Source organism: Boleophthalmus pectinirostris, unplaced genomic scaffold (genome assembly GCF_026225935.1).
Source record: "Boleophthalmus pectinirostris isolate CB_2022bp ecotype Guang Dong unplaced genomic scaffold, ASM2622593v1 HiC_scaffold_5, whole genome shotgun sequence".
Taxonomy (NCBI): Eukaryota; Metazoa; Chordata; class Actinopteri; order Gobiiformes; family Gobiidae; genus Boleophthalmus; species Boleophthalmus pectinirostris.
This window is the reverse complement of record NW_026571404.1, coordinates 23593475-23621285: the sequence shown is the minus strand read 5'-3', so window position 1 is coordinate 23621285 and position 27811 is coordinate 23593475. Positions and strand designations below refer to the sequence as shown.

Here is a 27811-nt window from a genome sequence, read left to right as displayed (position 1 = left end):
AGTTAGACATCAAAATGATACATTTACAATAGTAATGAATCTAATTTTATTTATTCAGCACAACACGCATAATTCAGAAATCCCTTGGCGAACTACTTGGAAAGGGTTAGAGAGCTACAGGTTGGAGAGCCCTGTTCCAAATACTCAGAAATGAAGACATCAGGATCTATTTTGACTCACTAGCTGCTGTTACATGCACACTCAAAATCTCTTTATTATGAGATTTTGAGCAATAAAATTATTAAAATGGATGTAAACCACAAAATAATTGGATATCTTTCTGACCATGGTCCCTCAGATTATTCACATCAGATTTTGCAGTTTGCATGTCACGTTAAGGTCCAGAAATCAGATTTTTGGTGTGCATGTAAACTTGGCCATTATGATAAAATGAGGTTATTGATTTGACAACTGAAGACAACTGAGTCACAACTCAGAAAATGGAAAAACAGGTGACACTACTGTATATGATGATAGTCTAAAGTGACAATTCCCATGAGCTGGGCTAAAATAGTTTATATTTAAGGCAGTGTGCCTAGAGCTTAAACCGTGGGGATTTCACAGAAAGTTGAGACCTCATGTATGCAGACAAACACATTGAAGCTGCAGTTTATCACAGTGATCAGGTATGTATGAGAAAACGGCACACAGTGACTTACTTGCCCTCTAGATAAGGAGGTACAAGTTTCCAGCGTTTTACTGCTGCTGTATCCTGTTACTAAGACTGTGCTCTGGGCCTGCAGCCACAGAGGCCTGGGGCAGAGGAACAGCAGCTTCCACCAGCCAGCTTCTTTCTCACACTTTTACTGTGTTACCTTTTCACCTCCTCACACCTGCTCAGGGAGTGGACCAAAACATGTGTCTCATTATTCGCAGGCCTATTCTCATTCATAAGTAGCAATGATTCACAAATTCCACACTACTGGTCGATTCAAATGTTTCAATCACATGACTAACTCCTGTATGAACTACATTTTGGGGACATTAGCAAATTTAAAAGACCTAATAATATTGCATTCTGAATTGTTATAGCTATGGAAACTGTCCTAATTATAATCTAAATGAAAGGCATAGATTTGAACCAGAATACTTTGATTTCAATTTAGACCAGATGCCCTTCCATAACACAATCCTCTCTATTCATCCAGACTTGAGAACCGCATTGTCTTTTGTCTGGGTACCACACAATTACAACAAATTCTTATACCTTACAAAATATAATGAAACAAGGTTAACTAACTTGATAGCAGTGAACTGATAATTACACATACTGGTGAATGTCTGTGTTAGTGTCAACTGTAAAGAGTCCTAAAAACAAGACTGACAGCATAATAAAACTACTTAGAGTCTCTTTAAAGGCTTAAGTGCAGGTGCATTTCTTCCAAACAATGAGAATATTTTGGAGCTGTCTCTCACAGTTTCTCAGAGCTACAACAGGGAGCAGATGTGAGTCACTTCCTCAAGGGAAGGTGAAAACAGGTCAGAGGTCGTGACTCTAAACAAAAGGTTAGATGAAGGTCATGTGAAAGTGCTACTTACTTTTGACACATTCTGAGTTTTATACCATGTCTCATATCAACAGCATGTTTATATACAATGATATGGCCAGAGTAATACATATGCTACTGAATGCATGAAGTTAACAAAACTACATCTATATGTTTATGATAACACTACAAGCATAAAGTATTATTTGTTTTACCAATTTTTGGTTCAGGTAGTTTTTGATCTACAGGGGTGAAAATTAAGACTATGGGGAACCACCATAGTCTCCTCTGTTAGTGAATATATACCTTTTACATAACACTTCTCCTGCTGATAATGTCAACAGTGGGTTTAGCAGCAGCACCTGTGTTACAAGACAAACTGTCACTACTATTCTGTGCACCAAAGCCAGGTCTAAGTGTGAGATGTCCGGCCTGTCTTCAGCTCAGTCTGGAGGATGGACAGCTCCCACAGCCCTCAATGGTAAACAACAGGTTTTAGGTGACAGCAGAGGAATGCAGAGAATGGTCTTTCATAATTCGCTGCTGGCTAACGCTGCAGGCCAGGTCAGTCACTTTCAGTTTTATGAGGTATTCTGGTGAGTGTTGACCCATCCGTCTGAGCCTGCCTCTGCTGAACCAACCACACTATCTTGGTGTGTTTGTATGGAGTCAGTGAGGGGCAGTGGAGGATAACAAGACCATTTAAGAAAACATATGTGAGTGCTATGAGTCCCTACAAAACCTTTCATTGATATGTTTAGCAGGTTATTAGTCAGGTTATTACATAACTTGACCACTTCCTGGTTTTAAAGCATAATGAAACTAGTGTTGTCACAATACAAAAAATTCAAACTTGATTTCAATACTGAGCATTAGGCTTGATACTTGACACCAACTTTGAAACCACAATGATAATTTCAGACAATGAAAAATTCTAAAACTATTAAAGAAATTGTTTGTTTTATTTTGGTACTTGCTCAAATGATTATCTAGTTTTGATACTAGTTTACTATTAATAATAGTATCTGACTTTCGATACAACCCCAATTCTGACACAGTTTTTTCTTTTGCATAGGGTGTGTTTGAAAGTAAACACCATTATATTAATAAAATTTTACCCCCAAAATTAATTTGAATTTCAAAAGTCTTAAAACCTGTTAGGTCACCAACATCATGTCAGCTACAATGCTCCTCTTGGACTTTAATTAAATTGACAAACTGGAATGATTGGATCTGTCAATATCTGATGCCAACTATGTTTTCCTTTCAGTACAAACACAAAGTCTTACTGAGCATATAGACACAGCATCTAATTTCTATGGTTATGTGGTTTACAGTTATTCCAATGATTTCCTTGTACCTGGTTTAGATGCCAGGTGTGTGTATGTGCAGTAGGGCTTTGATACAGTCATCAGAAGTCACCAAGAGTTCATCCAACAAGAACAGCGGCATCTGCCAAAGGCGTCATGTCCCAACAACTTAGCAGGAAAACTCTGCCACATGCTGGCTCACAAACAGGTTTTTGAATCTCAAGTGAAACAATGCCCTGTGTTTTCAATATTTGCCTGTGAACAGCTAGAATGGACTTGAAAGTAGTAGCAACAGGAGGGCAACGCCAAATGCCTTTTCTCATTTAACTAATCGGCAAGGGATAAAACAAATTATGTAGCATAAGAAAAATCTACTGGTTCTCTTCCTACTATCCCAATCCAATATTTACTCATACTAATTGAATCATTGGGTATAAGGTCAGATATTTGCACTATTTAAACAGAAACCCATTTCTGGCATCTTTAGTTCCTCTGGAGAGCTGGTGGAAGTCCCCGCTGTGAAAGCTGAGAAGGGCTGGGTCTCCTGCTCTGGTGTGGTGCAAGTCCCTAAGCCTGTTCCCATCAAAGTCCCTCTGTTTGGGGCTAAAGGAGTTCTGTTTCCAGGCCTCCCAGAACCTGGCTGTACACTGGTATAAGGCAAACTGTCTGGAGTTGGTCCTGAAGCAGGAAAGGAATAAGAGCAAACAAACCAGCCTGACAATGACTCTTTAGCGGGGAGATCAAGAATGTCTGGTGCAGAGTAGGGCTCAAGCAGAAGCTTTATCAGGAGCTGTAGTGGAAGTTGTGTAGTGCACTTCTAAATTCCCCTTTAGTGCCCCCATTAGGCAGGCCCTGGAGACAAATACATTCAACACTTCATTCATTATAGCGAGCCCTGAGCTGTCATGTGTGTACTCACAGACATATACAGTCTCATACAGTAATCCTCAGATGACCATGAGTCTGTGTGCTCAGCAGACATTAACGTGATCCTTCACACATCCATATGTAAAGCATGTTAGTGATACAGCCATGAATACAGCCTAATCCCCACAGGGACTACGCAGGCTCAAAGTGTGTGCAGTCAAAACATTACAGATAAAAGACACTTTCTCTTTCACTTACACCACTGAAACAGCCATATAATGAGCAAAAACACACTGTATGAACTATGAGACATGTACATTAAGAAGAATTACTGACAATATTTAAGAAAGTTGATATGAAAATATAATTTATGTATTCAGAGAAAGAATTATTTACAGATATTTTGTTTAAGTTCTCATTAAGGATTTGTAATACCAACTCTGTTACCAACATTGTTAGTAACAGTTCACTGAATAGCCATGATGACTATAATTTTGTCTGTTTTGTCAGGCTTTTGGGCCCTGTCACGCAGCTCTGTGCTGAGGACAATAAAAGGAGGAAGAAGATGGAAGGATGATGGTGGATACAAGTGTCCTGTGAAAATAAACGTGTGAAAGGAACACTGCACACACTGGAGTCAAGTTCCTCTGTTGTGACGACAGACAGTGTGATGCAGCAGGCCACTGTAACCAGAACCACAAGTGCATAATCTCTGCAAAACAACTGTCTTTTTCAAACAAGACCATTTACATAATCAGAGGTGGCTAAGTGATACTTAATACAGCTGTATTATGTACTATCATTTCAAAATTACAGTATATTCCGTCTGAAGTCTTTAAATTCTTCAGACTGAAGAATTTGCGTAATGGTTCTAACATGAGGGGAACATGCAAACTTCCAATAGAAATATATATGTGTATATATATATATATATATATATATATATATATATATATATATATATATTTAACAAAAGCTTGACCTTGACATATTAATCTAAACAAAGAGAAAGTGACTACTTTCAAATTTGCACCCCTGAGCCTGCAGTACATATAGGCTGTCATGCTTTAAAACTGTCATAATAGCTCTCGGTATTTGTACAGTATACAGTGAAACGAGTGTGAAGGCTCGTCCAAACTTTGTTCATGATACCGGATCTAGGCTCAGGTATCAGTATCAGCACCGTGTAAAAAAACATTACAATGTTTCTCTTTCTATTTCCGTCTGACACTCATCTTGTGCGCCTCACCTGAGCTAAAGGTCCTGGGAACAGCACACGCACTCGGGCTGTGAGTGACAGGCCCTGGCCCACAGGCAGCTGCCCCGCCCTCAGGTGAGCTCGGACAGGGTCGGGTTTCCAACAGAGCCCCCTCATTCATCTCCTGCCTTCACTTGTCTTTTTCATGCTCCAAACTCAGGAGACAGTAGCCAATGACTCACATACATACACTGTATCTAAACATATTTGTAAAATAGTGAAAAATTACACACTACGCTAAAAACAAAACAGCACATGGAATTAAATAAATGCCAAAAACGCCTTCCAAACCAGGGCACTTAGAGCTGTGTTTGTGTGTATGAGAGAGGAGCCTAAGGTGCTGAGGGTTCGATTACAGCCATGCTTCCTTTCCCAGGTAAAAGAGTCAAGCGAAGAGTTGGTGTACAATCTCCGCCTCAGGGTGCTACTGTAGCGGTCCTGCCCTGCTGTGTCTCAGCCAGCACTCAGCCTGTCACATCTGATGTTCAGTGTTCAAGAACAAGTACACTGTGGAGTACATGGAGCTATGTTCTTCAGCTGTAACTTAGCACAGATGCCAAATTTAAATCCAACTGTTCAACAAATAAGAGAGATAAGGCCTATATTGAAATAAAAATATATTCATAATGCCCTGCTGAGAGGAAATTATTTTTGGTGAACATAACAATTTTTTCCATTGTGGAAAATAGACATTCCAGCCAAAGAAGGTGCAAAACAACTGGATTTCGAGATATTTTCATGGGTTGGGTTCAGAAGAACATTTCACCTGCAATCACATTTCAGGTTTGGTCCTGGTTTGAGCCCAGTTTAGTCATGATGAAGAGTTAGTTTAGTGCCATTTAAATCCCAAATGAAATGTAGTGTGCACTCACTATACCTTACTATACCTAAACACATTTGAACCTCAGGTGTATGTGTAACACAAATGATGGAGGAAACAGATCATAAGAGTGGGTGCAATAAGTTATGAAGAAATAAAACAAATAGATGATTTTCTAAGCCACTTAAACCAAAGTTTCACTGAATGAGCACTAAAATGTGTAAATTGAAACATCTGGACTTATTCCTTTCCTGTGTGGTATTGAGTAAATATTATGAGCAGTACTTCAGAATTCTAAGTACACTATCCATCAGTGCTCATAAGTGCCAAGTTTGGCTTCACTTGTACTAAGAATTACATTGAAAATCTCTCAGTAAGTTTAAATATGGGTTGGTATTTATCACTTATTGGGACAAAATCAGGTCCCCATGACTTATCCCTTAGACCAACAACATGGTTTTAAATGCAGATAAATGTTAAAAAGTTTAAGGTTAGGCTCAGACTGGCAGAAAATGATAAAAGTTAAAAGTAACATAAGAAAAAAAAACTAATATTTATACAAATGTATTTGCCAAATGTAAGATTTGAAATTAAACATAGAAATGTTTTTATTTCTTAGTTTTTTTTAGACCTGCAAGACTCTGTGAAAGTGTAAAGTGATTTTTTGATGCCCCACAAATCACGAACAAAGACGGTTTATTTTTCTCCTAAAGTGCAACTTCTGCCTGCCAGTTGGCCCAACCACAGCAAAGACCTCTGGGATATGTATTTGTAGAAGTGTAGTAGAGTGTCTAAAATGACCCCACATTAGGATGGCCTCTCTCTCAGACTATAACATTAATAATGATGATTTGGGTTGGAGAAATCTGGCAGACTTTCCATGTTGAGTCTGCCCTGTGTGTGCTGTTCTCTGTCAGCAGTACCACACAAGTAACAAAGCACATAAGCAGAAGCCCTGGCGGACCTCCTCCTCTCTCCCTGTTGGCTTTAGATGAACCAGCCACAACACAAAGAAACTGGGGAGACACAACGTGATGACTAAAACTGCCTCTCATTCATCACTCTCTCAGCTCTTACTCAGCCATAATAAATACCAGTGGTGCGAGAGAATCCATTTCCATCAATTTGTCTTCACACACACCATTTGAAAAGGAGACATTTCAGTGAAGCAGCAGCTGAAATTTCAATCCAATTTACTTTTAGACAGATAAAAGTTGTGACCATAGCATTTACCGGTAATGCCAAAATCATGAACATGCACAATGGGATTTACTTTCAATAGGCTCTGTGCACAATATCACCCAGCAACCTCACTGTTAGCATCAATACTTCCTGTCCAGTTTGATCTCTACAAGGTTTTTTAATATTTAAAGGTGAGACATGAACAGGGAGCAGGGGGTAGATATCACTGACAACATGTTAAAAAGTACATAAATAAAATGACTATTTCAGTATAGGACACTTCTGTGTTTAGAAAGATGCTTGTGTCTCAGTGCTAATGCTAATGCTAATTTTGAGATGTAATCAATTTTAAAACACCACAGGCTTAAGTATTTTACATATAAAAGTGTTTGAGTAGTCTTAATAAAAATTACTGTTAGCTTTGAGACACAGTGAGCTAGCTAATGTGCTGCTGCGCAAAGAGTCTATTATTTAAAAAATATTTACTGGTAAAATTATGGTAGTCATGTCTTTATTGTCTTAGCAAAGTTAAATATTATTCTTATATTTACTTATTGATGGACAGCATTTCTGGGCAGTCCACAATTAAGACTCTCTAATATAACAAAAACCTATACAATTGATGATAGCTATTCCAATTCGGCTAAATTAGACATTGACTAAATACATGTAAGGTATTTTAATGAGCGTTTTTTATAAGCGAGTAAAACAAAAACAACTGAACTTACGTTTTAATTTCTGAAGCAAATATTTCACGAGAATCTATCTGACTGATTGATCTGGTTGGCTTTAAAAAGTTAAGTCCAGTTGTTTTTGTTTAACTTGTGTATAATATCTTATTCTTGGATCTCTTAAAAGTTTCACCAATGAACACTGTCATTAGATTATTAGGATTTACAAGTATAAGTAGCCTTCTGCATCAGTTTCATTTTCCCATTAAAATATTGTGCACCACATTCACTTGTCTCCATTTATGCCTATCAATCTGATGCTTTATACACAAATAATGTGGTTTAGGCCTCCAGTGTCAAGAGAACCACCAGTGGGACCATTAGAAAACCATTATCATCAGCTCAAACTCAGCAATCACACTCTATTAGTACTGCACATGAAGGCCACAACAACCTAAACCAATGTAAAGAATTTCACAATGGGGTATTTCAGTAACACATTCCTGCAACTCTAATATATATATATATATATATATATATATATATATATATATATATATATATATATATATATATATATATTTCCAGAATTCTAACCTGTAATTTCTGTACAACCAAACCGCTGTGTTTTGCATAGAGATCAAAATGCCAATACTGGAAACACTAATAGCAATCAAAACTCATTACAAATCTCCTCAAGTTGAGACGCACACAGGAAGCGGTTTCCAGTGAAGGAGAAATACTATTATACTCTTAACTGTACTTTACAAATGGTCTGCCAACTGTCTCTGGAGAATCACATGACCCCGAGCTGCTCCTGTGATTGGCTGGCTGGCAGCAATGCAAGAGTATCAGGTTAGCAATTGATTGGGTGACGTGTGGTGGAACAGATGGAGCAGGGAGGAAGTGTTTTCCCAGGAAACTATACAACACCACTGGATTTTCCCAATAGGCAGGTGAAGCAGACACACACAAAGTCTAACAAGGCAAATCCTACACCCACTTCTCTTCCTCTTTCTTTCCTTCTTTCTTTCCCTCTCTCCCTCTCTCTCTCTCTCTCTCATACTGATCCAAAGTTGTTTCCAAATCTCTCTCTAGCACTCACTGGCTATTTGGTTGTGCATAGATCTTCATTATGTTTAATTACCTTCTTGGGTTTCACTGGAAAGAGTCCACTTGTAAGTGCGGTGGGGGCGTTCTTTCCCTCTCCTCGTTCGCTATAAGAGGCACAATGAATAAAAGACAAAAAGCAGGATTGACAGAATTTTCCGCGGCTGGATTTATTTTGGAACCGGAGTGAAAAATCAGCCTGTAATTTCGCTTAGCTCAAGACAAAATTCATGTTGTTATTGGCTTATCCCAGGAAACATCAAAGCCCAGGTGACACTGTGTGAAAACTGGGGGATTAATTAAAATGTATGTTGTGTGTGTATATTTTAATGTACACCACCCACAAATATTCCTACATCTCAGTCCAAACTACTTTTACTTTCCATTCAATTGGTCCAATGAGTTTTTTGGAGTTGGGAAGAGTTGGAGAACATTTTCAATGTAGTTTAAGGTGAAGTTGCTTATATTTAAGAATCTGTCAGCCATTTCCAATGTGCTACCCTTGTCCTTCAGAAAACTTCTCAAGCATTAAAGGAACAGTCTGGAATTTTGGACATAGGACCTTGTTTCCTAGTGAGCCAGGCTGCTGGAGACGTGTAGAGACACCTTTTTAAATATTCCATCCAGTCCTTGTATTTGTAGAGGTCGCTGGTGCTAGGCTAGTGCATGTCAATGGCCACAGTTAGCCTGCCATTAAAAACAGTCTTACCCACTCCACAGTGTACCCGAGGCAAAACAATTATAACGCCAGACTGTCGGTGTGAATGTCTGTGTCGTAATTTTAGAAGTAAAACCAACCTTGCATTTGAAGGATTTATGTCTGAGCATCAGCAGCAAGTTATATTTCCTGATAGAAAGCTTGGCAGCGGTGGACTGATATAACCTAGCAAATACCTTACTGGCAAAGTAAAATTCCACTGCTGCTGAGAAAATAGTCCCTCAACATGCAACGATTCATGCGATGCACTGTCCCTTTAAAGGTCCTATATTACACAAAATGAATTTGTGTGAGCTTTAAGCCATGTTAGAAGGTTGTTGCCTCATCAAAAACACACCTGGAGTTGTGTTTTGTTTCATCCACAAAACATGTTTGAGTAACACTTTATTATTAGTCTGTCTACATCTCTAATACTCAAAATGCTCAAATCCACCTTATGATGTCATGAAGCAGTAATTTTCAAGTTAACAGCTACATTTTAAATTTTTAGTAGATCAGCAATTCCAAATCTGAAATGATCCAAATGATTCTAGTGAATGTGTATAGAATTTAAAAACCCAGTGGAGCACTTCCTGTATTACTACATGACATCACAAGGTGGAGTGTTTTCTGTTTGAGAGAAGAACCCTAAATATGCATGATTTGTGTTAAACATGTGTGAATGAAAAAAAACAAAAACACAAGTGTTTTTGATAAGGAAACAACTTTATATCATCAACAGAAAATAGAGTAATATGGGCCTTTTAATACTCTACTAGCTACATAGTGTAAACCTCTACCATGTTCCATCACAACAGCACCAGAACATCAGCCTCCTCAGCTTCTCTTTCTCCCCCTCTTCACCACCAAAAGTTCTAAAGTTGTTGACAGGCTATGCATGCACAGAATATTGTCCTTGATGTCTGATAATGAATTCTCAATCAAAGACATAAGATTTTATTGCAACACATGATTGCCATTATCATAAATCAGTTTTTATTTTTTTCCTGACATACTATCAGCTCAGTATATTCACAACTCCACTTTATTCTTGGAAACTTCCATCTGGAATCACTGGAGGAGGTAAGGACTGTTGAAAAAGATAGTGGGCCACTGATTTTGTTTACCAAAGGGAAATCCAATCTGTGGGGGCTTTCAATATAAGTTGAAATGTCATTATTTACAACAGAATTGTGGTCTATTTGCATTTATATACATTAGAATTGAGAAGACAGGACATAAAGAACTATATGAATGCATTTGGATAATAACTGCTACTGTATTACTTCTGCACAGTGACGGAACAATTAAAAAGCACAAATAATCAAAAATCAAATTTAATTGTACATGTCTCCTCAAACTGTCACACCATTAAAGGAGCACTATGTAACTTTTCTGTTTGGGGGTCCATCACCTGCTTGTTTCTATGGCAAAAATATCTAGAAAAAACAGCTGTTTGACTGTGAGCGAGCATCACAGTAACCCTGTAACTTGGTCTGGTTTGGTCTCGATGAAGGTTCCAGACAAAGCAATAACATCTCCATGGAGAAAAGCATTTGATGGATCCTCCACCAGTTGCACAAGTTACACAATGCACCTTTAAGATTTTAAGTCCAGGTGAAAGCCATGTTTGTGAAGGACTTCTTGAGGTAGCCTAAATCCATAAGTAATCGTTGTCGAGGAAATTGCTCCCATGTGTGTTAATGCTACTGACAGCACTATTAGGCTGCAGTATTAATGGATCGCTGAAACACAGGGCTAAACAAACAAGTGCTTGAGCTGGTAAACCCTGTCTCTGCCTGAGGGGACTGTTGAGGATGTTACTCAGCACTTAACATGCTAGCAGCTGTGCTAACAGTCACAGCCCAGTGGTGTAATGCAAAGTGGGCATGACAGAGATGGCAGGATCATCAACGTTTATCTACAACGTTTACATAATGTTAAATCAACGGCTAAATGATTTCATCAGAAGGACTGTTGAGATGCTGAAGAAATCTAACAACCTTAACAAATGAGCCTGGGCTATTGCTTATGCCAGTTTGTTTTGTGTATGCTACGTTAACCTGCCTCACTCCAGATTAATATGTGTAGCAGTCTGAATTGAGTTCTACATATTATCAATCTGGGATGGCTCTCGCTGAAAGTGATTGGAAATCGGAGAACATCATGATGATCATTATGATACTTTCGGTCTAACTGACCGAAGAGTCACATCACTGAAACAAGCTCAAAAATATATATATTTTTTTGTTACATCCAGTTAAGAGAAAAGCACAGAGCTTCCCTGTCCACTAATGGACAAAGTGCATATCTTGTGCATGTTTTTCACAAACTAAATATGAAGTATGTCTGTCTTCATGTTTGTTTTGGTTAGTTTTGGGCACTTCGCCTCTGGGTTTCACACAAACCTCAATGCTGCTCTGCGATTGTTCCGGCCAACTGATTAACCTTACAAGGGTGAATGCCAAGATGATAAATAGAATAGAAAGCCTTTATTGTCATCATACAATAGTATAATGAAATTCAGATCAGACCTTAGCTGTGAACCTTGAACATAATTTTAAGATTAAATCAAAGATTTGGCGATTGTTATCTCAGCATAGCAAAATGTAACCACAACAAATTAGTAAATTCCTCAAACTTGCCATAATAAGAATAAAAAGCTTAAAGAAGTTTCCAAAGATCTCTTCTTTCATTCCCTCTGGACGCAGGGCTACTACGCTCTCATACTGGATTCCCCCTGGAGTGAACATGATCCGTGTCTATCAGATATGTCCATATAAACTATGCATATCTGCTTGTGTCATCCAGGCCAACGCTGGCGGAATGCCTAAACTCTTTAAGGACAGACTATGAGTTTCAAAAGTACATTCTGTGTGAGAATTTCCCACTTTTCTGTGCTCACCGCACAAAGGCCATGTCTATAGAAAATCCCCCAGAGACACAAGTTAAAACCCAAACATTCATCTGTCAATCACTGAGAGCCACCAACTGCACAGTGACCCAGGACAGGAAAAGCCCCACTGTCTGAGTGAAGGCTCTGACTGTGCTCCTCTGGAGGGGTCGTGTAAGTGTTCAGCTGGTGCAGAGTAGGCCTGTGCATTCAGTATTCTGTGTGTATCCTGTATGTATTTTATATGTATAGCAGCACTTAAGACTGTTGTATAAAGGAACTTAATCTATGTTACAATGGCCTGCATAGAATGAAGGTCTCTTCAGTCATGGCAGAAGAGAAAATCTATGCATCTATGAAAACATTTACCTCTGCAGTTGTCACTGAGAGGGTATTTCTTTCTCTTTACACCCACTCCCTGTCCAGCACTTCTTTCTGTTGTAATGGACATTGAAAGACACTTGATTAAAACAAACTCTTGGTGGTGGTAGGGATTACACAGATAAGTGCAAGTCTGCTGGGATGGCAAATGAGGACGCAATATAAAAGTTACACAGAGAGGATATGAATTCAGTCTGCTGTCCTTTGAGGGCCTATTCGTGTAAAGTGGCTGTGTGTTCCCTCAAAGCAAATTGACTCAAGACTAATCAGGCCTGAAATGAAGACTTATGAGTTCTAATGTAAAATGTATTATCATTCTTCCACCAGAAAACCAACAATATTTATGTAAACTTCCCAAAAGTTGGGGCACTGTATGGAAAAGGGAGGTGAATATAATAATGTCAATTTAAAAATACAATATTTGTAAGAACAATTTATGATTAGAAAAAACTACTATGGAACAACTGAGGCAGAAGGAAATTAAAAAGAGAAAAATATATTTTTGATAATTAATGGGTTAAAACAATTAGGCATCATCATCCCAGCCTTTTGAATGTGGTATTGCAATAACATTTGATCGCATCTTAACATTCATCAGACTAGTATCATATTTGTAGTAATAGTGTGCTTGATATGAATATTTAGCTCCACACTGCCAGCTCAGTGATTATTCCCTTGGCGTATGTCACTGGCGGTATAATACTCCCTAAAATGGAAGTATAACCAGACTGAACCGAACTAGATGGGAATGGTCAATACCATTACAATGTCTTCAGAGTTCATGTTCACGTAAATATACTTTTCCTGTGTTAGAACTCCAGCCTCATGTCACTTCCTCCATCACTTGGCCTACTTCAGTTTATTCTACAATTACAATAGTATTAGCCATAGACAGTAACTGCTAAGCCTGTCACGATAAAAAATTTTGAAGGACAACATACTGCTACAGAGATATACTGCAGTAAATTATAATATTTACTTTATACCATGGACACAACAGCAATAAAGCATGATAATCCCAATAAACATATTTTTAAATAAACAGTATCATTAAGTGGCATGAGGTACAACAAATAAATAACGGAATGACCAATAAGTTACTATTGTATTGTACACGCGATAAATATTGAGCCCCAAAATATCTTGCTCCAGCTTTCATATACTTAACGATAAGTCAATATAGTAATTATCGTGGGACCTAGTAATTGCCCATGGCTGCTTGTGATAAATGATGTGAAAAGCTGACAGAGAGAGTGAGACAAAGGACAGACAGAGACAAAACGGGAACAGTGGACAGTGAGTCCCATGCGAGAAGTGAATATAGTCCACAGGCCAGAGCGCACGTACGTGTGTGTGTCCTGGCGCGTGTGAGGTGGTGTGTGGGCGTCGAGAGGGAAAGCTCATAAAACCCATGATCACACTGATGAGGTCACGGGGAGTGAAACCTGAGAAAGCCTTTCATTTCCTGTCTCATTCCATCCCTCGCTCCGTCCTCCATTCATCCACTGCGCCCCTACCCTCCTCAATACTCCCACTTTTCAACATCTCATGCCAAACGCAGAACAGTTCCATGGATATTGAGCTGTTTTTAGCCCAGTTAGCCCAGTAAATGCAAGTGTGTATTCTTTGCAGTTATTACAGTAAAATGCCACACCAGTAGTTTCTCTTTTCTACAGCTGGTAATCAGTTTGTCATAATAACAAATTTGGAAGTGCAATATATTGCTGTAAATATCGATGATAAGAGATAATATTAAAACTATTAAAAAATCATGAGCTGCAATAAATAAACCGCAGAATGAAACACTTTAGTACTTATTTTGCATCTGTAATGAGTCATAGAAGTTATATAAATAAATAAATACATTTGCTAAATAACCAAACATTTCCCAGTAGTGCAAAGAAAATGTACACATGATAAATACTGACCTCCAAAATTATTGTTCCAGCTTTCTGAACGATAAGTCAATAGTAATTTTCGTGACAGGCCTAGTTGGTGGGCATTAACAGTGAGCTGAACTGAAAAACAATACACAAACTTCTGATGAGATTAAAGTTGAATTGATTTTACCTTTCATGCTTTTAAAATCTTATATAAAAATGTGAGCCACAAATTATTTTCACAACCACTGGTATATCAGCAGTCCAGGTGATGTGAATCAATTTGGGTTTTTCCATGGCTGCTGCCGATACAGATTATCTAGAATACTGAGAAACCAAAGTCTGATAAGATCTGCCGATATTTTGGACCAATGTGTCTATTTTTCAGGCAGCAGACTGATGAAAACAAAATATTGGCCTCTGCTGGAGATATAAGGCCGATGTGGTAAAAGTCTAAATATCAGCCTGATAGCGGCAATTTAATTACAATGTACTTCAATTAAATAGAAGTGTTACTGCAGCTATTACTCAAAACTGTGCAAAATGTAGCAAAATAGTTTTTCAACTTCAAAGTCTACTCTGAAGCCAGTGGGAGAGGGCATTTATGTCAGTGGTAAACCGTCCTACCCCTGAGTAATTTTATGTTGAGAAAGGAAAGCTGACACTAACCAGTCTAAACCCACCGAGCCAATTACTGCCACAAAATACATAAATCAAGCAATGCCTGTTTTTTACTGTGCACCTGAGCAATACAAATGTCACTGCAGGTGCATTTGGTCTGGGCCTGGTGTTCCATATCTAACATTTTATCAACAGTACTAAAAATGAGTTTTGCTATTGCTTGGATAATTCTCAAAGTTTGGACACAGTTGACAGCACATGCAGGTCTACATTTAAAGTGGACAACTCAGACAATAACTTCATCAGCAACATTTTAACAACACCTGAGCTCGGTACCACAGCAGCTAAGGCACAGCAAAAGAGAACAGCTCAAAGTATTCCTCCTGTTTCATATCAAAGACTCATTACAGGTCAGTGTGTGCAGAAAACTACAGGGGCTAGAAGCACTCAGATTGCCGGGACTGTCTGTATGCTCACGTTTAGCGCAGGGAGGAAAATTAGACTTGGGGATCAGACTGAAAACAATGATAGCCATGTGCAGAGAGAGTGGAATATCTACAGACATGTGAGTCTAACAAACTGCCCAAGGGTGTTTGTAAAATAAAATGGCCACCTTGATTGTGAAACGGAAAGATGGTCAAATACTGTATGTAAACTGTGCTGATCATGTACATCATAAGCAAGCTGCCACATCTGATTAATGCTGATTGAACATCTCTTTGTGTCTGTGTGTCTCAAATAGATTTAATTTGTTTCCCAAAGGCGGAAACTGCGTGGATAAGTATGATTAGGTATTCAGCGCTCTGCATAGGGTTTCCCCAGGCTCTATGCATGCCATATTTTATGTATGCTTTTATTTATTCCACTTTCATAAAAACAAACAAATTAGATAATGTGGGTGGGGAGTCTGGGATTAATTTTGAAGCAGCTGATGAGTGTGTGTTTGTGTGTCCGGGGATAATTATGTCTGGGACCTGAAAAGCCTAAGGGCCTCACTGCAGTCTGCCTCAGTCTCTCCGTTAGAATTTCTGTCTATTCTCATCCCCCGATAGATCACTCAACCATCTACTCACAGTCTGATCTCAGGGAAGGAAGAGAGAAGAAATATTATCCTTATACAGGTGTTTTATATTAGTTCTTTAATATACTGACAAGGACAATTCAAACATACTACAAACAAAAAACGCTACGCATTGGCTTTTTTATTTTACATTAGTATAAACAATACAAAATTTTATCTATCAACAAAAAAATTATAAATGATATACAAAAAAATGAACTAGATTTAAAGGGACATTATGAAACTTTTATGGTGGGGGTCCACATGCTTGCATCAATGGAGATGTTTGGTTTGCCTTGTCTTGTATTTATTTCATTAGGTGTGTTTTTATTGTTTTATTTATTTATGCATTTTTAGTGTGTGTGTGAGTTTGCCTGTCCACAGATCTGACCAGTGCATCTCCAGAGATTAATGCCTTCCTGTGGAACACTCCAGGCAATCTTCATGGGAACAAGCAGTTGGTGGACCCTGCTGAGAAGTTGCGCAGTGCACCTAAGAAATCTTGGTTTTGGTCGAGTTTTGCATCATGAATAGTGTAATGTTAAACTATTGCAGTACCCTTATTAGGTCCAGTCCAATGCGCCCTCTCTGCTGGTCCACGTTAAGTACCCGGACCTCCACCCTCTCCCCAGGCCCTAGGACCAGGCTGCGGCGCCGTTGGCTCGGGGGCAGCTTATCCAGGGTGATTTTGCTTTTGTGGATGAGTCCGGAGCGTCCCACACCGATATCAACAAACGCCCCAAACAGAGCAGTGTTGTCCACCCGTCCCGTCAGCACCGCCCCCACCTGCAGGTCATTCATGGACACTACGCCGCGCTTAAAGTCCGCCTGCCTGAAGTCTGCGGATGGTACACAGTCCGGGAGAAGACAACAGGAAGAGGGGATGTGAGATAGTAAAGGGCAGAGCAGAAATCACAAACAGATTATATTTCCTCGCGAAACTCTAAACGTGTTCCTGTATACTTCTCTACATCCATCTTTCCTTTTCCATTGGCCTGCGCATGAGAGATGTCGTTTCCTCTCTGTAGCAAATAATACAAACAGGGAAGACTCTTGCCCCAGGAAATAGTCCAGTTCAATTATCCTCCCCACAGCACTGATTTCATGTGGTAGACCCAGCCCATCTGTTTACCCAGCTGAGTGGTGGCTGGCAGGCCGAGCGCGCTGCTCTGCAACCGAATAAGACCAACCTAAGAATGAACCTTGAAGCTGCTTTCCTTAATTTAACGTTAGCCTACACTTATGCTGCGTCCAAGTTTAAAGCTTTTTACACAAGAAAATAGCTGTCAAATCTAAACATGTTTTTTTTTTTTGCAGTAATCATCATCATATTTTCTTTTTTATGAATGAACAAAATTGCGATAAATATGATGTGACAAGTGCTGGAATCATTATGATGTAAGGTAAAGCCCCTGATACAAACTTTAGTCACTGGGCTTAAGTGAGGAAGCCAGTGCTTTTAGATCATATGATACAAATTCACAATAAGGTTTTACAGTAGGAACAATGGAATGTGTTTTATATTTTATGTTAAAGCTATTTGTTTAAGAAATTGCCAATCTAAAGGAGGTATTAACTTAAGTATAAAGAGAGCAGGTATTCTTACTTTGTCGTATGTCAAAGCCTGGGGGTTGTGTGAGCCCGTCTATGATGAGTTTGAGCGTCTCAGGGCTCGTGTCCATGGTCCTGGCCAGCTCCTCCACACTGCTGCTCTTGACTGTGTTGTCCACACATTGTGACAGTTTTACAGTCCCAATCTGGTCGGCAGTAGCACCCACAAGGGAGAGGAATCTATACAAAAAATATGTTGGTATTAATCACAAGCAATTATATGAAAAATAAAACATGGAAAAAGAACAGAACTAATTTGTGGGCATTAAGGTGTAAGAATAAATACATGGCAGTGGTATTGACGTGTGTAGGTGGGGTTGCTTTTAAAAACACAGACTTATTTAACCTTGTAGTAAATCGGTCAAATCCGCAGTGGGCTGTTAACGCTCTCACACCTAGACTCATGAAACAACCTCCACTTCTCCGAGGTTGGATAGTCGGTCTGTCCGTCAGCTGGCTTTAAGTATACCTTTCCACCGTTTTATTCAAGCAGGATGTCCCACCTTCCAAAATGTCTAGACCGCTCGCCAGGTTACACAATTTAAATTAGGTCATGTACACTAATAAAGACGCAGTTTGTTGGAAAATATTAAATTTAGAGTGTTGCAGTTTACAGTGGCCACTTTCCACACATGGTGAGAGATGTGAATGCGTTTGCTTGTGTGCATGTATGGACCAGCTGGGGGAGCGTGTATGATGGATGTCGCTCACTAGCTAGCCGCCTGACGCCAAACTGACTCTGCAGCTGTCCCCGCTCTGATGGACGCAACAGGTGGACATAGAAGCACGTATGCGCACAGTAAAAGTTGATTCACGCTCAAATGTTTTTTTCCGAAATGCTCATTTGGCAGTAGCGGGGACAGTGCGGATGTAACAGGACACGGCTTGTGTACAAACTATGTGTAAGACAGCTGTGAATGTGAAAACTCCCAAGTCAGCAATGTCACTATGGACAACTCTAGGCGGGAGACAAGCAGAGTCAATCTCTCAAAACATCTATGTCGAATGGAAGCAATACAGAAGCTGGTTATGCTCCAGAAAAGGGTTTAGAAGTACAGAAACAGCGGCTCAGGACCAAATGGATATCTGTCTAGTAGGAATCTTCTCTCCTCTGCTCCCCTGAATGTCTCCTGGATATCTCTTTACAGAACAAAACAGTTGGAAATGCAGGACGTTGCCAAATCAGCTTTACTAAAGACTCCAGAGTACAGTTTGTTGGGTGCGAACCTCAATCATTCATAAAAAAGAAAAATGTTGCACAAAAGCTTATGCTGTCCTGCTGAGAAATGTAAGAACCAGGTTTATAATGTCATCTCATTGCATATATATCTTAAGTATAACTATAATTCTTTGTCACATTTTCCTTTAGCACAATACCATACCTCACTCAGGTATGCTGGATAGTAGTGTTGTAGCTCAGAGTAAAGAAATGTTTCAGTAAATTAACTGTGCTATAAGATTACAATAATAGTAAACCAATATTTTCCTATTGATAAAGCAGCCAACTAATCCACTGAAGAAATGTAACAGTAGTGTAGTTATGATAAATACTACTTTATCATCGACTTATTGTTCAATATATGAAAAGCTGGAGCATTTTTTGGGGGGTTAGTATTTATCGTGGATACTTTTTCTTTGTGCTCCTGGGAATTTTTATTTTTTGGCTATACAATAAGATTTAAGCTGTAAAAGGCTTAATACATAGTTCTATGACTCATTACAGATACAAACTAAGTAATAAGTGTTTAATTATGCTATTTATCTATTGCAGTTAATTTTTTTTAACAATATTGTAGATTTAGAATATTTTTTGTGGTTTAAATCTGCTGTTAGGTTATTGAATCAGTGGCATAAATTAATGTTATCGTTTATCATCTATATTTACTTTAGCAATACATCACACTTGAAAATTTGTTATCGTGACAGGATTAAATATGTGCATCTCTAGCTACAAATGAATGGCCTACATACTTGTGTTTTATAAAGGTAGTGTTATTAATGTCACACAATGCTTACTTACTTATACTATATACTAAAATATGTTTAGATAGATTGCCTCAGGGTTTGACACACAGTTCTTGCCAAGTTCTTGCCAGGGTTATAATTATTAAAACAAACAAGGTTCTCCAATGTGGAATAGAAACGGGCAAAAAGATGTTTTTGATTTGCCCATCCATCTCAGGTGTATGGTAATATTTAGAGAGTTCTGTGAGTTCAGAGACCTCCTCCAACCCTGGTTTCAAACTCACATAATTACCACTATATGTGTGCACCCATTTTGTGAAGGTGGTTGGGTGGGCTTCGTTACAGATTTTATCCAGGCCCACAGCAAGAACCCACTCTGTCTTGTATTAGAGGAATATTGGGCCCCGACTGTTCCATATCAAAGGTATATTCTTCACAGCATGGACCCTTCTCTGTCGCATACCAGAAAAATATGCTTCATGCCAAGGGTCTCTTTGTACGACAACACATGTTTCAACTGCAGTTTTCATGTTAAATATTTCTTATGAAGTAATTTCCCAGTTTCATAAAACAATAAAATATTGTGCTAGAACAAAGGTAGATGAAAAGGCGTCTGTAAAATATATGTGTAGTGTGTGCGGTTGGGTTTCAAAAAGGGGATGATGTGTGGGCTGTGAGCAGTAATGGAGGATCTAGTTTCTCTAATGCGATGAACTTGATATTCTTTATACAGCATACACAGTGGCACAGACACACAGATACACAAACAACATTCCTCTACTAACTGCAATCACAATTGTAGGTGAGGATGTACTAGGACAAACAAGGTTTTCTTTTTTACTGTCAACATAATGGTTAGAACAAAGCAACATTATAACAAACATATATTTTACAATACAAGACATACAAATGTGTACATAAAAACAGCATTTTGGAAATATTAGCACAACAAACTTATGCGGAGAATGTGAATTTCACACTTTGACACAGAAGTCCAGAACTGTATAAAAAAATGGCCTACGGGAGTGTGACGTCATCCATAGCATTCAGCTTCAGTCAGATGAAGCTAACAAGGGTAGCAGTTATGGGACAAATTTGGAGCAGAGTTCCATATCAGGTATAGGAATTTATTTATGGACAAATTAGCAAAATAAAAACACCAGGATTATGAAGAGCGGGTTATTACGAAAATTTTAAGACCAAAATAACGAGGATCACTACAGCAGTTACAGAGAGAGGGGTGACAATTTTTCTGTGTAAAATCAATTAGAGCCAATGGAGAGCCAATGGAGTTAATGGAGCCAGAAGCGCTCCCATGTTCACTTCCTATTAGGAATGTGGCAACTAACAGGTCTATGGTCCAGAATGAGATTTTAGCTTTTTTTTTTTTATATACATATCTACATATCTACACCACAGCATGGCTGCTATTTTCACCCTGTAACCAATCACCAAGCAGTCATGGTTTTATCATTCAAACAATAATAAAAGGTTAATAAATACAAGCTCTCGTGCAACAGCAGAAAGATCATGGTCAAACTTATTACAAATAGCGTACCAGTGTTTTCAATCATTCATTCCATCACTGATATTTCAAACTGTAAAGAGCCAAGCAAACTTCTCATACATCACATCCACCAACACGTTCACTGGGGCCATTAAAGGCACATCAACACGAGAGAAGCCGTGCTCAAAACCACTAGTGTCAGAACGTATGTAGACTAAACACATTTGAGTGACTGCAGCTGGAGAAGTCAAGCCCCTCCTTCACGCTATGTTTATCTGTCCCTGTGTCCACATGTCTATCTTTTTCACAGTCTAAAACTTCGATACAAAAATAAGGCAATGGCAAGATGTTAAATGTGCTTTTATTACAAACTTAAAAATCACCCAGAGCATCCTTTAAGACACGCATAACAACAATCAGGACTCTTTTCTTGTAGTCTTGTCGGTATAAATCAAATCAGTACTTCCAACCACTATAACTAGGCCCATATGGAACAGTGTCTGAATGAACCCGGGCTGAGTGTATGCTTTTGGCCACGGGGCTATTGAAGACAGTGTAATGGTGTTTTTTGTTGTCATACCTCTGCGCTACATGGTAGGACTCGGGATGGATGCAGGTCTGGTCCATTGGATTAACAGTGGTTGAGACGGCAACACAGCTCTTTCCTTTACCCTTCTTTGTGCTTGTTTTCTCTGGGATCCCTGTTCTGGACTGAGGTAAGGAGCTGGAACTGTTTCAATGCAAATTAAAACATAGAAAGAACAAGTGTTGGTCAGATCTATAACATGAAATAATAAATTACTAGCTTTGGCAGTTGTGAATGTGTTTCTGTATGGAGACAAGTACCTCTCCAGAGTTTGAGGGTTGATCCTTATGAAGCCGGCGCACTGCTGGAAGGACTTGGGGCCCATTCCTTTGACCAGTTTGAGCTGCTCTCTGTTGATAAAGGGTCCATTTTGTTCCCTCCACTCAGTGATGTTTCTAGCTCTACCAGCATTAAGCCCAGCCACATGCCTGAATGAAACCCAGAAGAATGACAATATTAGGAAAAATGTGATACAATATACAACAACTCAAAACTCACTTTGTTTTTGTTTGTTCTGTCCTTGTTTTGTCAGGAATGTTAAACTATTCTAAAACGTCTTTGAGTTACAGTGAAAAGCATTCTATAAAACCAATGTATTAGTATTATTCCAACTGAATGTAAAAACTATTTGAATTTAAACTTTTCAAACCAAATAGCGAGAAGGATAAACAAGAGCTATATATATATTTTTTTAACATATACTGTATTTATTTTGTAAACAAACTTAGTAAAGGTTTCAATAAACCAATGATTATAACAAGTAAATCTTTGTTAAGAACACAATCCTATAGAAGCACTACAATTAGTTATTACAGTAGAAACATCACAATTTACTTTGAGCTAACAACTAATTTGCGACTGTGCCATAAGTTAGTGCTTAAGTCTGTAACGACATCTATTTCAACCATATTACAAAGAATGAAAAAGAATGCATAACGAAATAAAAAAGCACTTAAGAGCCGTTTATTTGTCCAGTTTTGGCAGAGCGACCATGAGAGGTGATTTGAGCCTAAATTACTCTCCTCTTGTTCACAGTACGTCACTCATTCGGCAACAGTGCCATGTCAACACCCTGCATAATACCTCAGTCATCAACACATCTGAGCGTAATACTGTGTGTGCGGCAGTGGTGGAAAAAGCTCCCTGGCAGGGCAGAGAAGTAAACAGATGACCTGATGCCCGCCACGCAGCTCATGCCAAGCTCATTTCTACCATTGTGAGTCCACTGGAAATATATGTTAAATAATTCTCACCCTTCTATACTGTTATTTGTGTAAGCTGTATGGAATATGGAATTTGGGCTTTTCTATATACGATTTTTTTAAATTCTTTGTTATTTTTAATTATAGCCTGTGAATGATGTATGCCCGTATAATGAATCTTACCTAATCCCCCTCTGTTAGTTACTAAGAAAGTGAGACCAGGGTGTGAAGCATTTGTCTAAACAGAAATTTGGCAGTCTGGCCATGTGTACTTGAAATAAAGCATCGCCATGTTGTGACTGCTGGGGGAAAATATCTCAGAGAGGAGGTCTGATCCTGTGCTCAGACCAGCAAAGTGGTTTAATAATGTCTACAGTATATGCAGATTTACTGTGCCAGTGCTTTACCTCATCAGTGTCTCAGAGCAGATGTTGATGTCCACTCCGACAAAACTCACACACTCCTGGACCACACCATCTAAAGCCGCTTTCAGGGCTCCAGCTGATACGTCATGCTGAAACACAAACATTTTTATATCATTGTGAATACTTTTTCCTGGATTATTAGAGAAACTAAAATATTGAACATATCCAAATGAGATGTTCTCTGCATTACATTACATTTCTCCTTACTTTTTGAATAGCATCATCATCGCATACAATAAAGCAATATAGAACACTCCTTTGACTCCGCTAAGGAATTTCATGTTTATTTATTTCCACACAGACAGACAAAAATATTCACTAAAATGATCTGTGCAAATACAAATCACTAGACAGAACTTTCATAAAAACAAATACTGATTAAATTAACAGTGTTGTTGTCTACTGCACAATGAGAGGAGCAGAAAAAGATGAAAATATTTAACTTGGCTTGTCAAAAAACAGTTGCGATTTAACTTGAGCCAAAAGATAAAAGAACAAGCATTTGGACATTTCACTCAGTCTAAACCACAAGACAAAACAATAGGATGAGAATGAACATTGGCCTATTATGGTAAGATCAAAAGAGTTGAAATCTATAAAGAATTGCTATCATCGTTCATACAGTGCATTACTATGGACGCACTAGTAGAGCAAACAACTGCAGATTAGATAATAACTTTCCACTACTCAGTTCAGTCCAAAATTATTCTTACTCCAGATTAATTTACAATTTAAGTATTTGTTAAAAGGTACAGTATGTAACTTTCTGGAGATATCACGTCACCTGCATGAAAAGTTAAAACCACGCCTCAGAACATTCTCTTTGGAGACAGAGGAAGTTTAATGCTATACTCTGGAAGATTATAGCCAAAGGAAAAGTTCAAAACATTTTCAGTGCAATAAAAAACAACCCCTCCAAAAATAAAATTTTATTTTTGTCTATTTTTTTGCTAAAATGTTACCTACTGTGGCTTTAAGTAATGTGTAGTTTTCTAGAGTTTTCTGTCTGAAAGTGAAGAGACAGACTGACTCAAGACTGTACAGCACAATTCTACACTAGAGCATTTAGTGAAAGAAAAGATCATTTATTAAATAGTATATATACAATACCATTTTCTATGTAATCACATTTAAAGAGTTTATATTTCATCATTGCTGTCAAATAAATTTTCGGACAAATGCATTTCAGCTTTGAGCAAATCGATGAAGGTTTTTGGACATATAATCTGGGTTTAGATGAATCTTTAATGTGTTCAAACAATTTAAAATATATCAAAATTAAACTATATTGTTTCCAGCCACAATTCAGCAGGGAAATTTTCAACAGAAGGATGGAGTTCAGGTTTAAGAAATATAACTTTTAAAAATTTGAAATTGTGATTGATTCCCGGTGATGGGATATTGGACACTGAGCGGACACAGGGAGAGGAAAGCACCTGTAATGTCACACCTGGGAGGAATGTATTCTCATGAGAAAAGTGGAGGCGTGAAAGAGTTTAACTGCAGTAAAACTCCAGTCAATGTGCTCTCGGATTCCAGCTGTAACCTTATATAGGTGAGACCATGACAGGAGGATCTGCATAAACGCATCACACACCTATTACAAACTAACCTGAATATGAACTTTGTAAATATGATACGCTATTATGGGCTGCAGTTTTTTATTAACTAGATTCAAAGTATCACGAAACATATAATCACTCACCCTGCAGGGGATCTGGATAGTGACAATTTTATAAGTCTGAGACAATTCCATATTATATCATAGAGTAGACCTTTGAGAGCTAATGAATACAGACCAGAGCATTTAGATCAATAAAGGCACAAAATGGCCATGATGCATTCTACATTCGATGGCCTTCTGTATCTGTATTGGATGCTTACTTTATTGGCAAAAAATAGGGTAGAGAATGGGGAGGGACATTCAGCAACTCAATATTATGATGACGCTGAGAAAGACAAGTGGCCCTGCATATGTGCTACAACTTAACCACTAAACCACACGGAAAACAAACTACTACTTTGGATTATTCCTGACAATTTCTATTTTTAGAAAAAGTAAAAATGTGTGCCCTGGTCTAAAAAATGTTTTACCCAACTAATAAAAAAGAGAAAGAGAAAATTTAGAGAGTGTGCCTCTGTCTGGCAGAAATGCTCAGAAGTGATATTCCACTCCAATGAAAACACTGAAAAGTAAAGTTGCTGAAATAAATCTTTATATGGTGCAAAAATGAACTGTTTGAGTAAAAATGTCAAATGGGAAAGACACAAAGTAAATACTATAGTTTAAAATACATTTCAGAATTATTATGGCTAGGGCATTGTCGTTTATCTGGAGCTTAAATAGTCAATAGCTTTTTGGTTCATTGGGATACATTTTCTTTGTGACAAAAACAAATGCTGTGGTCAGGTTTTAAAACTCAAAACTAAACAGGCAATGTTTTAAAATTTATCACTGCTCATTAGCTTTTGTAAGACTTTTGGATTATCCCAGTGACAAGAAGTTTGAGGTTATCTGACGGTCACATTAGTCCTGATTGACAGCTCCTTTAAGGCCCCTGAGAACTAGTATTTTACTATTCGAGGCATGCGGGTTTGGCTTCACATCTGTGTGTAGGTGTGCATGGATGAATAATGCACAGTTAACTTAGGCACCAGTCGTAAATCAGCCAGCGTAATTGATATGACACAGGAGATGGTTTTATGTTTTTTCTTACACCTCCCATGAATCTCTACCTCTCATCAATAGCTGTTTTTCCAACTTCCTGTCTGCAAACAATCGCATAGAGGGGACATAAGCCTGTGCACACTTGCTCATAACCTGCGGGGCTGCAAACTGGGGCATGAGAAAAAGAGACACCAGAATTGGTTTTCTAGAAATGACAAATACGTTAATCTTAGGAAGGTATAGTATAATATTACCAGTGCAAAATGGTGTCATGCAAACTCCTATAAATTACATTTTCCATGCTTTTTTGCAACAACAAAAATTATTATATATATTGTTAAATAATTATTAAATTGGCACATGCCTGTATTAATGTTTTAAACATTTGATTTAAGTGACAACCCAAAAAACAAACATACCCTCCCTGACAAACCTGGGGGACATTTAAAGACATTGTTTGGCAGGTTTAGTATCTAATCAAATCCCAAACAAGCACTTGTATTCCCACGCCTTAAACTTCTGGGCAGAACCTATCAATCACTGTCAGCACTCAATTTCTCCACCTCACTCCTTCCTCCTATTAGCTTTGTCTGCTCCTGTCTCCCCCGAAGGCACTATACCATTAAAGAAGAAATATGGCTGCAAGTTCAAGTGTGCTTCAAGACTAGTGTCCTCTATTACATTGTATTGTTATATTATTATAAACGTTTGCTTTTTTTGGTCTGTTTTAGGTATTCCCTGTGCAAATGTGGTTGTGCTAACCCGTAATACGAAGAAAAACTGCTGAGAGGAGATGACTAAATGCAAATGCTATCTGAAGGGTCCGAAAATGACTGACAGTTTCTTTAATATCCGGTTGGTGGGATATGTTTTCTTACACAGCAGTCAATGTGTGTGTGTTTTCCAGTAGCAGGTAGTTTCTGGGCTCGGGGAATTATCCAGCTGTCAGTACATCAACTCAAAGAAGTGACAGATGAACAAGGTGCCCACAACCACCGTCACTATCTTTAATAACTGCTGTAGTTATTATATAAAAAGCAGCACTGATATAAAATGGGTAGCTATTGCAATGTTAGCAAAAATCTTATAGCAGTGCTCAGTCAAACCCAATATGCCAATAAAGCCTGGTCTGTCAGTGCAAAGAAAACAGGGTTCCCACACCGATAGTTATGTCCAATCTGACTTTAATGGGCCACACTTTTTTAGCCCTCAGCTCATTTCCTTCGTTCTTTTAGAGCTGTCAGTCACTGGGTCAGCCGAGGGAGAGCCTGCTGTGCCAGCTGTCTAGAGTTACATCTTTCCTTATGCTTTTGGGATCTATTGGCAATAAACATTGAAAGGTCTCGCAATGTAAAAAACACACACACAGTGCATATACGTAGGAAGAGAGAGCACAAATCATAGTATTTTAAAACAATCTATAACCACACAGACCTGTGAAGCTTTGAGGCTGTGAATGGGAAGAAGAGCAGACCTGCAAATGTATGTGTGAGCTTGTGCACAGGTCAAAGTGATGTCCCATCTCATATCTGTCAGCACCCAAAGTTTATTTAGCCGGTTATATTATCATTTGTTGACCTAGTCACATGATCTGAGGGCGGGAGGTGCAG

General features: G+C 38.5%; 1 protein-coding gene across 4 annotated transcripts in view; it reads right to left on the bottom strand.

Moving 5' to 3' along the window:
• Positions 1-27811, bottom strand: part of srbd1 (S1 RNA binding domain 1) — a 95549-nt gene that overhangs the window by 50622 nt on the left and 17116 nt on the right. The window contains exons 17-21 of one of the 4 annotated variants that reach the window (XM_055162791.1): positions 23516-23622; positions 22167-22334; positions 21901-22050; positions 17844-18028; positions 16365-17076 (exon numbers count right to left, since the gene is read on the bottom strand). In XM_055162791.1, the coding sequence (XP_055018766.1) occupies positions 16784-17076; positions 17844-18028; positions 21901-22050; positions 22167-22334; positions 23516-23622 (903 nt within the window). In that variant the 3' untranslated portion in view covers positions 16365-16783. The other 3 variants (XM_020921161.2, XM_055162792.1, XM_055162793.1) reach the window with 3 other exon arrangements.